Source organism: Tiliqua scincoides, chromosome 6, assembly GCF_035046505.1.
Source record: "Tiliqua scincoides isolate rTilSci1 chromosome 6, rTilSci1.hap2, whole genome shotgun sequence".
Taxonomy (NCBI): Eukaryota; Metazoa; Chordata; class Lepidosauria; order Squamata; family Scincidae; genus Tiliqua; species Tiliqua scincoides.
In genome coordinates, this window is record NC_089826.1 from 1,882,203 (window position 1) to 1,895,494 (window position 13,292).

The window sequence follows — 13,292 nt, forward strand, 5'->3', positions numbered from 1 at the left end:
CAACTCAAAACTACAACAATGTTTGGAGCTGAAAAATCACTGGACACAACATGTCATTTTCTTTGTTGACTTTTGTGACACTGAATAGACTAAAATCTAACCCCCAAGACGCCAAGAAGAGATAGCAGACACACAATAATGAGAAATCCCAGCTAGAAATCCTGAATTCTCAGCTCTTATCTCAGCACCACCCAAAAAGAGATCTTGACTTCTGCTTCTGGGTACTGAAGGTATTTTACTGGCCAGCTTGAGTCCCTAACAGCCTAAAGTAGCCTGGAGGGAGAATTAGGGTTGCTGTTCTTGTAAAAATAAAATAAACAGGGAGGGAACGTAGCCTCCTACCACAGTCATCCCAGCGGGACAAATTTTGCTGAGATGTTTACTCAAGTAAGGGGGACCTCAGAGATGAGAGGCTCCAAGGAAGGACAGAAATGGACAAGATCCAAGCAGGGACTCCAATGCTTTAGCTGCTTCATCAGAAAGTTGACGGAAGGATCTTCCTGAGAAATAGCTTCTTTTTGCAAAAACAAGCCATTGATCGGCTCTTCTTTTTCCACCAAAGGCAAATGTGCCTGTAAATTACAGGTCTAGTTTGGCAATTAAGCCATACAGGATGGGTAAGCTCAGTTGCCAAGACCCCTTTCCACACACAATGACTCTGTCGGCATCTGCAAATAGATCTAACTGTACTTCTGCACAAGAAGTACTTCCATTTTCATGCCAGGAGCAACCACTTTTGTGCACTGTTGTGGTGATTCGCCCTGGTACTGATGTGCCTGGAATAAATGTGCGCCGACACCCCTTCAGCAGGTGCATGTCCAAATGCAAAAGAAGTTTTGGCCTGATGATTACCAACAGGCTTCAAGGGCAGCAGCGCCATTGCCCATGCAGCTGCACAACCACAAAAGCCGTGGCAGAAGTTCTTTCCTCATATATGGCAGCTGAGGACAAGCACACCAGCAGCAGAGAACTTAGTGGGGTGGAGACAGGAGCACCCAAAACTGCTCAATAGATGAGAGAAAATGCTGGAGAGAAAGGATGCCCCCTGCGGAGATCAAAGCCTGGCTGTCCCATCATCCCAAAGGAGGGCCCACATGGCGAGGCCTTTCGCAGAGGGTACATTTCCCCAAAAGAGTCTGCTGACAGAGGAGGCTCCTATTCCTTTGATGCTACAGCCATACCTCTAAGATATCGATGTGAATAGCAAGTTATGGATTGCAAGGTTTCCTCAGGCGTCGCCAGCAGTCTCCAGGTGGACTTTGAGAAATGTTCTGCAGCCCCACCCACAGACCCCTCCAGCTTCTCTGCCCTCCAGCTGTTCCAGAGCCACCATTCAACAGTGGTTGCCAGCAACATAGAGGTGCTGGGTGGCAGCTGAGGAGGCTGGTCTCCCTGGAGAAGACTGGACTGGGCACAGGTCCACAAGGGAGGAAGAGCACACAGCAAGCTGCTGTGCTCACATCCCAGCCCTCCTTCAGTCCAGGGGAGAAGGACCTGCTGGCTGGGCCACTCTGGGCAGATTCTCCACTCCTCTTAGTTCTGGAAGGCCAAGCGTGAGCTCCTGCTTCTGCCTCCCAGGCCTGCAGGTCATGGCACAGAGAACTGCCAGCTATGAGCAGGCGTGGTGCCCACCAGTCAGCGCACACTCTTCCCCTGAGCTTACCCTGGGGACACACGGTGTTGCTACATGGATGAGTCTTCGTGGCAACATCTCAGCCTCCCTGGGGATTAGACAACTGTTTGCAAAGGAAGAGGTGGGTGCTTGGGGAAAAGACAGCTCTGGTCATTTTAAAATCATCTGGGGCATTGGAAAGCCACAGCTGGAGAGGAACCCAACCCTGCTTGTTCATTTCCGCTTCTGCTCCATGTGTTGCAGGCGCCGAGAAAGGTCGTCGATCCGGACGTTCTTCAGGTGCAAGAGATGCTCCAGCCTGCGAACTTTCATCTGCAGGATCTAAGCCAATGGAAGACACAGAGAGCTTAATTTCTGGGTGTCTCTCAAGTAGTCCCCGCAACTCTTTGTTGAGGGGAAAAAACAGTGCAGGGGGAAGTCGGGTGGGCCTTTACACAGCATCACAATATGCTGTGGCAGTGAGTCCCATGGGTGTCATATGGGCAACAGAAACGGATAAACCCCACTGGACAAAGCATGTTTCAAACTGAGGAGAAACAGCATTTTGGAGCAGGGATATAAAAACAACAAAGGCACAGAGAATATTCCTGGTGCTGTGAATCGGCTCCCTGATGATGCAGAATTGCCTCTTCCTCTCTGCCACTGTAGCTTGGCACCAGGGCAATCAACAGGCCCTTCACCAAGGCTCTTTCAGAACTGATGGTGGCCCCACCAGGTCATTGGAATGCGAGAACCCAATCCTATGCATGTCTACTCAGAAGCAAGTCCCATTATAGTCAATGGGGCTTACCCCTGTGTAGATAGGATTGCAGCCTGAGTCACATCTCACTTACTTGAGAGGGCCCTGAAATAAACTGCTTGAATATGGTGGGCAGACTGAATCAAGTCTGGTTCTTAATAATAAATATCTATTACTAAGCTTGTATCTTCATGTGCACTTATGGACTCCTGACGTCGCCCTGGTAAGGCACGCTGTACTGCAAAATGGACTTCAACCCCAGCATATATGGGTGTACCAAGCAGCAGGCACCCATCCAGGTGCTAAGCAGACTCACTTTGCTTCAGCCAGGTAGCTACAAAGCACGAACCCTCAGACCATGTCCTAATACAGTGGTGCCTCGCAAGACGAATGCCTTGCACACCGAAAAACTCGCAAGACGAAAGCGTTTTTGCAATTTTTCTGGTGACTCGCAAGACGAATTTTTAAAATTAAAAAGTTGAAGTTTTGTGCTTGAAATTTTTGAAATCCTCTGTACAGTATGTATGCCTTTAAAGAGCACTTAATAAACACTTTGTAAACCAAATTTGACTTCGTTCTGACTTTTTTTGCCCATGGGAACGCATTAATTAAATTTCGATGCATTCCTATGGGAAACTGCGCTTCGCAAGACAAAATTTTCGCAATACGAAATGACTTGCGGAATGAATCAATTTCGTCTTGCGAGGCACCACTGTACTCTAAACTACAAGTGTAGTTAGATCAAGACTAGCCTCAACTCCCTGCTGGATGTAAATTCCTAATGTGGTTCCAAAATATTAATTAATTCCATAATTAAATAACAAAATAAATAAATTCAGCCGAGCTGTTCTGTGCAGGCAGGTGGGGAGGAGCCTGGGGGGCAGATGCGGGGGGCTCCACTCCAGGAGTGGAGTGGGAAGGGGGTCATTCTAGCTAGCGGAACAGCCTGTTCTGCTCCTCCCTGCTGCCTTCTTCTGGCCACTGCCTTCCTGCTGCCCTGCTCCTGAGAAGGCAGGCATGGGAGGGCAGGAACCGGGGGCAGCACCACCACCACACGTGGGGAAGCATGTCGGGGCAGCCACTGAGTCTCAGGGAGAGGAAAAAGAGGAGTCCTTGGTCATGGCATGCGTGCTGCGTATGTTGAGGGATGGAGCAAGGAAGGGAAGATGTGGGGGGCAGGGGCTGTGCCTGGGAAGAAGAAAAGCCAGAGTTGGGGCGACACTGCCTTAGGTCCGGGAAGGGCTTTGGCCAGCTCTGTCCTTGCTTGCCATCTGCTCAGCCTGCACATTTGTAAAACAAGCAGTTTCTGACAAGAGGCACCCTAAGTCACTGCTACTTGCAACTCGCAGGGAAAATGACCCTGTAGGAAGCTGTCCCGCTCCTACCTACCACATTGTGAGAGTGCCAATGCAGGGCAGCACCCACAGACAGCGAGGGGAAATGAACATGCTTTCCAGAGGACAGGTGGAATGCAAGAGGAGCTCACCTGAATGGCCTCCTGGGAAGCCAGCAGAGCTTGTTCTCGCTCAGCCAGATGGAAGCGCAAGGTGGAATCCGTTTGTGGTTGCCCAGTCCCTCCTGGCTGCCCTTTGGTCCCCCTGGAGGTGAGAATGGTTCTGATGGTCATCACGGTCCAAAAACTGCATCTCCCCAACATAACATCCTTCAAAACCGCTCTGCTCCATGCAGAAGGGCAAGCCGGTGCCTTGCTGGGTCAGACCAAAAGCTGGAGCTCGTCCAGGCCAACCAGCTGCTTCAGGGAAGCTCACCTGCAGGGCAGGAAAGCCACTGCCTCCCCTCCTGTTGGTTGTCCCCAGAGTTGGCACACACAAGCATATTTTGCTTCTATCCCACCTTTCCGTAAGTGCTGAAGGTGGCTCACAAGAACACGGAAACATTAAGCGTGGGGGACAGTGGGCCGTGTGCCAGTCTTCAGACCAGGGCACAGAAGTTCTTGCTTCACATCAAGTCTGCAACTCTCCATGCCTCATTGTTCTCATCTGGCTGTAATGTGCTAGGCAGGTAATGTGAACTCCCAAGGCAACCAAGCCAGAATGGGACTTGCACCTCAGGTGGGAAGAGGGACAGAAGGCAGAGCAGCCTGGCCAGCATGTCTGGAGCTCATGCATATGGATACGTGCTTTGGCAGTAACACCGAGATCCCTTCCTCTCTGTGCCGCTGTGGTAGCCTACCAGAGGGGGGAGCTGCTGGCCAGCTCTGGCTCTGCTGCAGTGCCACCACTGCAGAGGGTGGTATTGTGGCTACCGTTTCGCTGGGGTCAGGTGACCTAAGGACCCTACAGTGTTCAGTCAAGCCCCATAAATCAGTGGTTCTCAAACTGGTGGGTCGCAACCTACCAGTTCGTGTAATGCTTCCCTCGTCCCTTTAAGGGGCGGGGGAAGGGGAGGGAGGCAGGGGGCGAGGGAGGTGCTTTGTACTCGTTATGTAGGCAGGGCTGCAGCAAGCTGCAGGAGGTGCGGGGAGCCCTGTGCAGCCCTCCCCCAGGCTTGGAATGTTCAGAAAAAGCAGGCGCAAAACACTTCTGTTTTGCAGGAGGTGCTTTGCACCAGCTTTTAGTGAAGCCTTAGTGACACGATCTGCTCAGTGACGCCCCCCTTAGTGACGCAATCCTGGGGATCGTGTCACTGCCCTAGCCCCTATCTGCAAGAACTTACTGAGGAAGTAAAGCTCCCTCAAAGTTTGAGAACCTCTGCCACAAAGCATTAGACTCAGGCCTGCCTCCTCCTCAGATTGACCAGTTGCTCTCAGACCACCCACCTCTGCTTCCATGTTTAGTTGGCAGTGCCTGACTGCCTGAGATGATCAATTATCAATTTTACCCTTAAAGAAAAAGCTTACTTTTCAGATCCAGGGAAATCCTGGCTGTACATCCCAGTATTGTTGGATTTGGGCTTAGAAGAGTTGCCTGGAAGATGCAAAACAGACAGCACTGATGAGAATTGGCCCTCCAGGTCAAGCGAGAATCCTCTCAGGACTCCGGGGGTGCCACCCTCTGGGTTCTTCATTTGCTCTCCTTTATGTAAACATTCCTCTATTTTACCAAGGTTATTTAGATCTTGTTGCGGCAATGGAAAAGGGGGTATTTCTGTAATTATCCTTCCTTTGCACACATGTGCTCAGTCACCATGCTTTATTGCCCCACCTGCACAATCAAGTGTGTCGTGACAAGGTCACCACCACAGAATTTCAACTATCATGGTTGTATGGCGACAATTCCTTCTGTTTGCAGCCGCATGTCGTGAGGTCTGAGATCTACCCTGTAAAACATTTGCTTTGGACAGAATTCCAAAGTGTGGAAAAACTGGTGCCTCCTCATGAATGGCTGATGGGGGTGGTTGCATGGTGGTCTCAGTGGTGAGAGGGAGAAAATTTAAAGTGGAGGATAAGAGTGGAGGAACAGGTTAGCCTGGGAACCTGGGCCTTGCAGGGATGCAGGCGCTGAACCAGAGCGGTGCGGCAAGTCACACAATCAAACTGAGCCTACCTGTATCCAGATAGTTGTCTTCCGCCACAGAGCGCATTCCAAGCTCCTGTGTTAAGAATCAGAAAAGGAAAATTGTGACAGGCCACATGTGCCTTTGTCCATAGAAAGCTTTGTCCTACTACAGCAATGCTATCTAGTTAAACCCACTCCCCAACTCAACGACAGTCAAGGTTTCTAATAGTTGCCAGTGGCCAGTCTGTTGCCATTTCACATCTGAAGATGCGAGCACAGTCTTGGGCAGGGGCGCCAGCAGCCTGGACAGGTGCACCAGGATTTCAGCAGGTTAGAAAAAGTGCTGAGGCAGCAGGAAAAGAAACAGGCTTAGGGTGCAATCCTAACCCCTTATGTCATTGCTTTCCAGCACTGGCATAGCGGTGCCAATGGGACGTGTGCTGCATCCTGCAGTTGGGTGTCACTCATGGAGGCCTCCTCAAAGTCAGGGAATGTTTGTTCCCTTACCTCAGAGCTGCACTGCCCTCATGTCAGTGCTGGAAAGCACAGATATAAGGGGTTAGGATTGCGCCCTTAGTGAGCTGGCTGCCTGTTGAAGAAGAGGGGCAATACAAAAGCTCTGACAGGCTGTAGCAGAGAAATGATGGGGGCCATCCTGTTGCCGTTCTCCTCCAACAGAAGTCAGTGACGCACACCCATCCATCCTGTGCCAGGGACCTTAAAAGCATTGCCAATGCCACCTTGTGGGTTCCACTGGGGTGGGGGGGCGAGCCCCTGCATGTTCCTTTAGACAGCAGCAGCTCCTGCAGGGATAAAACAAAAGCCAGGATGATCCCCACTTAAGATTGCCAAATCACCATTTCAAAAACGCTTTGGGATGGTTATGCCAGATTTGTGGAGTTGAATCCATTAGTGTTCAGGATTTGGGAGAACCCCCATCCAACCTCTGCCCTGAGACAAGATCTTTTCTTTTGAAGCTTTTCCAATGAATGCATGTTCAGCCAAGGCCTGGAAAGTCACAAGGGACTTTGATGGTTAAAAGGGGAGTAGATCAATGCATAGAGAAGTCTATTAGCCTCCTCTTTGTGTCGCTCCGGGCACTGTGGGAGGAAAAAGTGGAGCAAAAACCATTTGCTTCAAGTGGAGCAAAAACCATCATTCAGGTAAGCCCCCCATTGAATAGTAGATAAGGGGTCCATCAGAGGGCACTTTGCCAAGGATCCCCTTCAACCTGGAAGTGGCTCAGCATAACTCAAAACTCAATCCCATTTAGTTAAAGGCATAGGCTGTGCACAGGATTGCAGCTTTTTTCTCAACATCACATATTGTCATTATGCCTCTACAGATGTAGTGTGAGCTTACACATATATGACCCCATTGTTCATTGACTGCAACAATATATGATGGTTTCCATGCATACACGGGCAGTCACAGACCAACACAGCAGAGCTTTCATTAGCTCAAATGTATTAAAGGGAGGCAATCCATATGCTCAACTGCGATCATTGAGTGATGAGTTTTGCATGCAGGAATCAACCCTAAGCTGCCTCCTGTTCTGGAATCTGTCCAGGAAAGGAGTTCCCAGAGCATCCCTAGAGAGCTTACTCCACTGATGAATCACTCAGGGGGTCAGGATATCCATTCCTTAACAGCCAGCGTAGATTTACCATCTACCCACAGTTGAGAAGGTGGATTTACCGTTTCTCCTTTGTTTACATTTCTGACACTCTGAGCCCTGAAGCCCTCCATCACTTTGCTGCACTCTATTCAAGCTGTCTCTTCAACTGCAGCAAGGCAAGGATTAACACAGTACTCATGGTAGGACTTAACCCTTAGGGGAATGCAGGAGCCCTTCTAAGCAAGCAGGGTCCCATTGCCCCAAGGATTATTATTCTACTTGCTCTGTGGAATATACTGACTCACTGCTGCTTGTTCTGTCCCTGAGGAGATGACAGAACACAGTTGTCTCTCTTCTTGGGATACCTTACTCAATATTTTTAAAGAGGGACTATATATCACCGCCCCTCCTATACTTTTCTCTATGCTAAACATTCTCAATTACAACCCAAAAACAAAATCATGTTTCTGCAAAGGAGCCCCTCTGAATTACTTGGTAGCCCAAAGCCAGGAAGTTACTAGCTCTCATGACACAGACGATAAAATGTGAACATGTATGAAAGTTCTTTCTAATGAGTGAGACCCCAGAAAGGAGCTGGGTGGCAGGAGACTCTAGCGGGGTTCCAAAGGTCTTGTGTCCAAAGCTGTAGAACTGTGTGGAGAGCACATAGTGCTGGAGAGCCCAGCGGGGGCACAAAAATCGCTGCACCAGTGCTTAGTGTCTGTGCCCTCTTCCACTCCACTTGCCGCCACTGGGTGATTTCAGCACTCCGGACAGCTCCCTGACCCCACCTGTGCACTTGGGTTGCCAGCACCACACTCCATTCACAGCAAGGCGCCTGCCTTTAAAGAGCTGTGAAGCTGGCTAACCTTCAGCCCATGGTGTTAAATGGGAGATGTTACCCCTGCGTCTGCACAGTTCAAGGGACAAAGACCCTGTCCCATGGAACGACATGGCAGCACTGAGCCCAGCCATCGAGTCATGTTTCCCAGCGAGATGCCTCCAGGAAGCCCACAAGAGGCCTCTCCTACAACAAACAACAACAGTATTTATATACCGCTTTTCAACAAAAAGTTCACAAAGCGGTTTACAGAAAAAAATCAAATATCTAATGGCTCCCTGTCCCAAAAGGGCTCACAATCTAAAAAGATGCAACACCAGCAGACAGCCACTAGAAAAGACACTGCTGGGGTGAGGTGGGCCAGTTACTCTCCCCCTGCTAAATAAAAGAGGAGCACCCACTTGAAAAAGTGCCCCTTAACCAGTTAGCAGGGGTTAGCTACTGCTGTTCCCCAGCATTTTCTCTCCAGAGTTACACTGCCTCTGAACATGGAGATTCCGTCCTTAATAATAGGCACTGACAGACCTCCCCCCACCCATGAATTTGTCAGGTCCTCTTTTAAAGTTATCTAAGCCAGTACCATCAGCAGAACTCGTGGCAGCAAATTCCATACTTTAATTATATTTTGTGAGAAGTACTTTCATTCTCCTCCGCCGTGTTTCATGAGTTCTTAACTTTTGTTCATCAAATGATGTATAATTATCTGAAAAATTGAAACAAATAACCCACGTTGTGTGTGTGGGGGTGGGGGGAGGGGTGGGGAATGACCTGCACAAGACTATCTGCAAAGTATATTTACACTGCAGAATCTAAGCTTTGGAGATCCTACATCTCCTGACTGTGCTATCTTGACATGAAGTACACCCACTGTATCAGTTTGCGGTTGTGATGTTTTGGAATAGGGAGACTCCCTTTCGAGAAGGGGTGTGCCTTAAGATGGCATCTGGCAATCCTAACCCATAGCTTTGGCTCAGGCAGGCAAAGAAAAGGAGCAAGCAGCTTCCCAAGCAAGCCAAGAGCAGAGGCTGAAAAAGGCTTAGACCTGGGGCAGTGAAGTCGGAAAGGAGCATAGACTGCAGCTGTCCACTGCAGCTGGTGGAAGGCCCTGGAAAGAAGCAGAAGGAAGGCATGAAAAGGTCCTGGCTCTTTGCATCAAATTGTGGAGGGTTTTGTTTATTTGAAAAACAAAAGAGAAGTTATATATATGCCCCCCTCCCGTATTCACACTCCCTGCACAATGAAGCAATGCTGAGGGTTGTGTACCTGTGACCTGGTTCCCACTGAGGTGCTCGATTTGGGTGTGGGCTGTACCACTTCAGACTGCTGACACAGGCTAATGTTACTGAATGCTCTTCCATAGGAAATCATGAACATCTTCCATGTATAAACTAGATAACCGGACAAGAGAGTCTAGCCTAGCTTTCTCCCTGACACATTATGCAGGGATTATTGTATTGTACTGTATTATATAAAGGAGCATTCAATCATATGATGCCCTGCTGTAGATTAAAGTGTACAGCCCAGAGGCAGGTTGACCACTGGGAACCTGTGGTCAGGGAAAGCTAGGTATACATTTGCCCAGTATATTTGCTTGCCATTCCCTAGATTTGTATTGGTTTAACAAGCTGTGATGTTTTCAGCTCTTCCTTTCCTGTTAGAGAAACATACTTGTGACCAGGATGGCTAAATGAAGGCTTGGTCAGATCTGAATCCTCTGCCCCCTACCGTTGATCTGGCTTTCTGATGATTTTGACAGTACAGCCACAAGAAAAAATTCACCACAATAGCCATCATATCAATCCTTCATTAATATTGTACACTGTCTTTTGGAAATAAGAGTTATAACATTTCAGCCTTAATCTTAACTGCACTGAGAGGACTTGGTCCAGAAAGACAGCGTATAACTGATTAAAATAAACCATTCAATAAATAAATCTTACTTCCACATTCCCAGCATCTGACCCAGCTGCTCTAGAGGCTAGCACTAGCACTCTCTACTGCCCTGCAGGAAGATAGCAGAGCAGTAAGATTCTTGCTTGTTTGGCAAGCAGCCCGTCCTGTACACACTGACAGAGGTCTGGAGCTCAGTTCTCCCTCTTCTGAAATTGAAGCAGGCGCTCAGTGCTACGGTGGCCAAAATGCTGTCTGATGGGATCTACTCCATGTGGGCAATTCCTCTGATATGACTAGTCTGGAGATTGTTATCACCCCATTACAAACACTGGACACCAAGCCCTGGGTAATTATCCTGCAAAAGTCCCATTTCAATGAATGGGAACAAAGGCATGGTCATCTTTCAGCAGGTATCTACCAAGCTTCCCCCCACCTTTGTTTAATTAACACTGCTATCACTGAGCTACCCATATATACTTCCAGGGCACTTTTCAGCTTTTATCTAAACAACTTTCATGGTTTTGTGTTCCCATGCCTGGGATTCTGTTTGCTCCAGGACTGCCACCCCGATTCTTTCAATTTAATTTGTTTCCTTCTCCAAATACCCCTCTGGTAGGCCCATTTTTCAGTCTTGTTCTGGCAATGATAGTAAGAAGCAAGTGTCAGAATTAACACCCTCCAGCCACTGGCTTCAAGCGGAAAACAGGCTGATTGAGAAGGCAATCTGCAGGTGAGTTACTGATTTTAAGTGCAGAATTTGGATTCTCTTGTGACACAAAGTATATGGGTAATATAAACAGCTCTGATGCAAAGAATTAAAACTGCAGCCATTGGCTTGAGAGCTGAACTTGGGAGGGCCTCTGAGAGGCTGGAGTGCAGAGCTCAGTTGAACCATTAGCTGGTGCTACCTGCCTCTATTCCCCAATCTGTAAAATGGTGATAACAGTGTTCAGTTGCACAGACCTCTGGAAAACAAAAAATGTGGTTAAACGTCTCAAACTTTGGTGACAGTCTGAACCGTATAAGACTATACAGTATAAAATGCTCAAGATGTCAGAATTTGCTCCATAAGCCTGACGGGGACTGTCAGCCCAATCCTATCCAACTTCCCAGCACTGATGCAGCCATGCCAATGGGATGTGTGCTGCATCCTGTAGTAAGGAGACAGTCATTGAGGCCTTGTCAAGGTAAGGGATCATTTGTTTTTACAGCTGTAACACTGCTGGAAATTTGGTTAGAGTTGGGCTGTATATGTCCATTGCCTTCTGGCCACCTACCTGATAGGAGTTAGAGGATATCTTAGCCTGCCTCTGCTTCTCCTCAATTTTCTGCCGCAATGGGATCAGCACCAGCTCCACCACTCCGGGTGTGCACTGGGCAATCTTCCTGACCACCTCTTCTGGGATAGAGAAGTTCAGCTTATTCAGCACTTTCCTGCAGAAGGAAACATGATGAAATGGAACTCTGCTCCCAGAAGCAAACAAGTATATCTTTGGCCCACAACAGTTGCTGGGATACATTGCTTGGACGTATCTGGGGGCAGTAGGTTCAGTTAAAAGGATCTAAGGTTGTAGGGTGGGGCGAGACCTCTGCCTGAGCCCCTGGAAGCGGCCGCCACTTACTAAGAGACTTGGACTAAGGACCTGGCTCACTGGAAGGCAGTTTCCTGAAGACCCTAGCACAATTATTCACTTGGTGTTTTGACTACCTCCTAAAGGGTCACATTCTTGCCTAGAAGTCTGCAGTGAAAACTGGAAGGTATTCAAGTGCCCACTTTTGTAGCACAATGTGGTGGCATCCCTAGAGAAATTCTTTGGGGGATATCAAAGTGTCAAAGTATCAAATTCAAATAGTAATTTTAGGATCTAATATCTATCTGCAGATCACACATTCTACAGCTATGGATTTAAAATTCAGAATTTATTGCAAGGATACTGACCTGTTCAAATGTCCCCAGTTGGAGAGTTTTTGCTGAGTAGAATTGGCTGGAGCATAATTATGCATTTCCACCAGTTTTGGAAAGTAAAACTTCACCACTTCGGCCACTAAAACTAAACAGAAAATAAAAGGAAGCAGCAGCAACCGGTGACTTCCTTGCAAATACTGTATGGTGTTGCTTATAACCTCCTCCAGGCCCAGTTCTATCCAATTTTCCAGTGCCAGTGCAGCTGTACCAATGGGGTGTGTGCTGCATCCTGTGGTGGGGAGGCGGTCACACAGGCCTCCTCAAGGTATGAGACCATTTGTTCCCTTACCTCCGGGCTGCATTGCAGCTGCACGGGTGCTGGGAAGTTGGATAGGATTGGGCCCTCCCCTGGCTCCCCCCATAGGGCCTTCCCACCAGCTTCATTCGCTGTGATCTTGCTCTTCCCAAAAGAATGCAGAATTCATAAAACGCAACTTCAATCCCTGGATTGATTGCTTAGTGGCAGAGCACCTGAGCTGCATGCAGAAGTCCCAGGTTTGGTCCTCAGAGCATCTCAGTGACTCAGGACTCAGGAGATTATTTCCTCTCTCTTTCCTCCTCTTGCAAATATTATTTCTCCAAAATGAAAGCACAAACAAATACTGCATTCCATTCCCATATAACGGAGAAATTTGGGGCCAAATCCTTCCTTAGCCACGAAGCTCATTGGGTGACCTGAGATGACCAGTCACTATCTCTTAGCTTAACCTTCCTCACAGGGTTGTTGTAAAGATAAAACACATGAGGTGGAGAGAATCTTGCACACTGCCCCAAGCACCTTGGAGGAAGGATGGGATGAATGAAGCAAGAGTAAACTGAGAGTGCCAAGGACAGAATAAGTCAGGAGGAGCTTACAGGACAATTTGACAGAGGGAAGGCAATAGACACTCATGCACACACACCCCCAGTGCTGGAGGAACAGACCCCCTTTCCTTCTCCCCCTCCCAAACCTCCATCGCTGAAGTCCCGGGCAATGTTTCTCTTGGGGCGGGAGAGGGGGATGGCATCGACCCAGGTGTACAGCTCATTCAGGCTCTCCTCATCCAGCTCCCCCTGGGCCATGGTCACGGCTGCTGCTGTCACCGCAGGCTCTGAGCCCCCCTCTGCACTGGCCACAGAAGTCCAGCAGCTGCTCCCTGCTGGG

The 13,292-nt window shown here is 48.7% G+C and overlaps 1 protein-coding gene across 1 annotated transcript; it reads right to left on the reverse strand.

The window, feature by feature from the left end:
• Window positions 1-1,846: 1,846 nt before the first annotated feature.
• SPEF1 (sperm flagellar 1) lies at window positions 1,847-13,210 on the reverse strand. Its single transcript, XM_066632740.1, has 8 exons — window positions 13,099-13,210; window positions 12,122-12,233; window positions 11,460-11,616; window positions 9,332-9,394; window positions 5,879-5,924; window positions 5,233-5,299; window positions 3,859-3,970; window positions 1,847-1,954 (listed from the first exon to the last, which is right to left on the reverse strand). Exons 1-8 carry the CDS (start codon window positions 13,208-13,210, stop codon window positions 1,847-1,849), a joined length of 777 nt encoding a protein of 258 aa, XP_066488837.1.
• Window positions 13,211-13,292: the final 82 nt, after the last annotated feature.

Excerpts from the sequence above, each read along its gene's own strand:
- SPEF1 (XM_066632740.1), bottom strand. The coding sequence starts at position 13,210 with ATGGCCCAGGGGGAGCTGGATGAGGAGAGCCTGAATGAGCTGTACACC. Across the intron at positions 5,925-9,331 it reads TTCCGACTTCACTGCCCCAG|GAGCTTGGAATGCGCTCTGT; the intron begins GTCTAAGCCTTT and ends TTCTTAACACAG. Across the intron at positions 5,300-5,878 it reads AGACAACTATCTGGATACAG|GCAACTCTTCTAAGCCCAAA; the intron begins GTAGGCTCAGTT and ends TGCATCTTCCAG.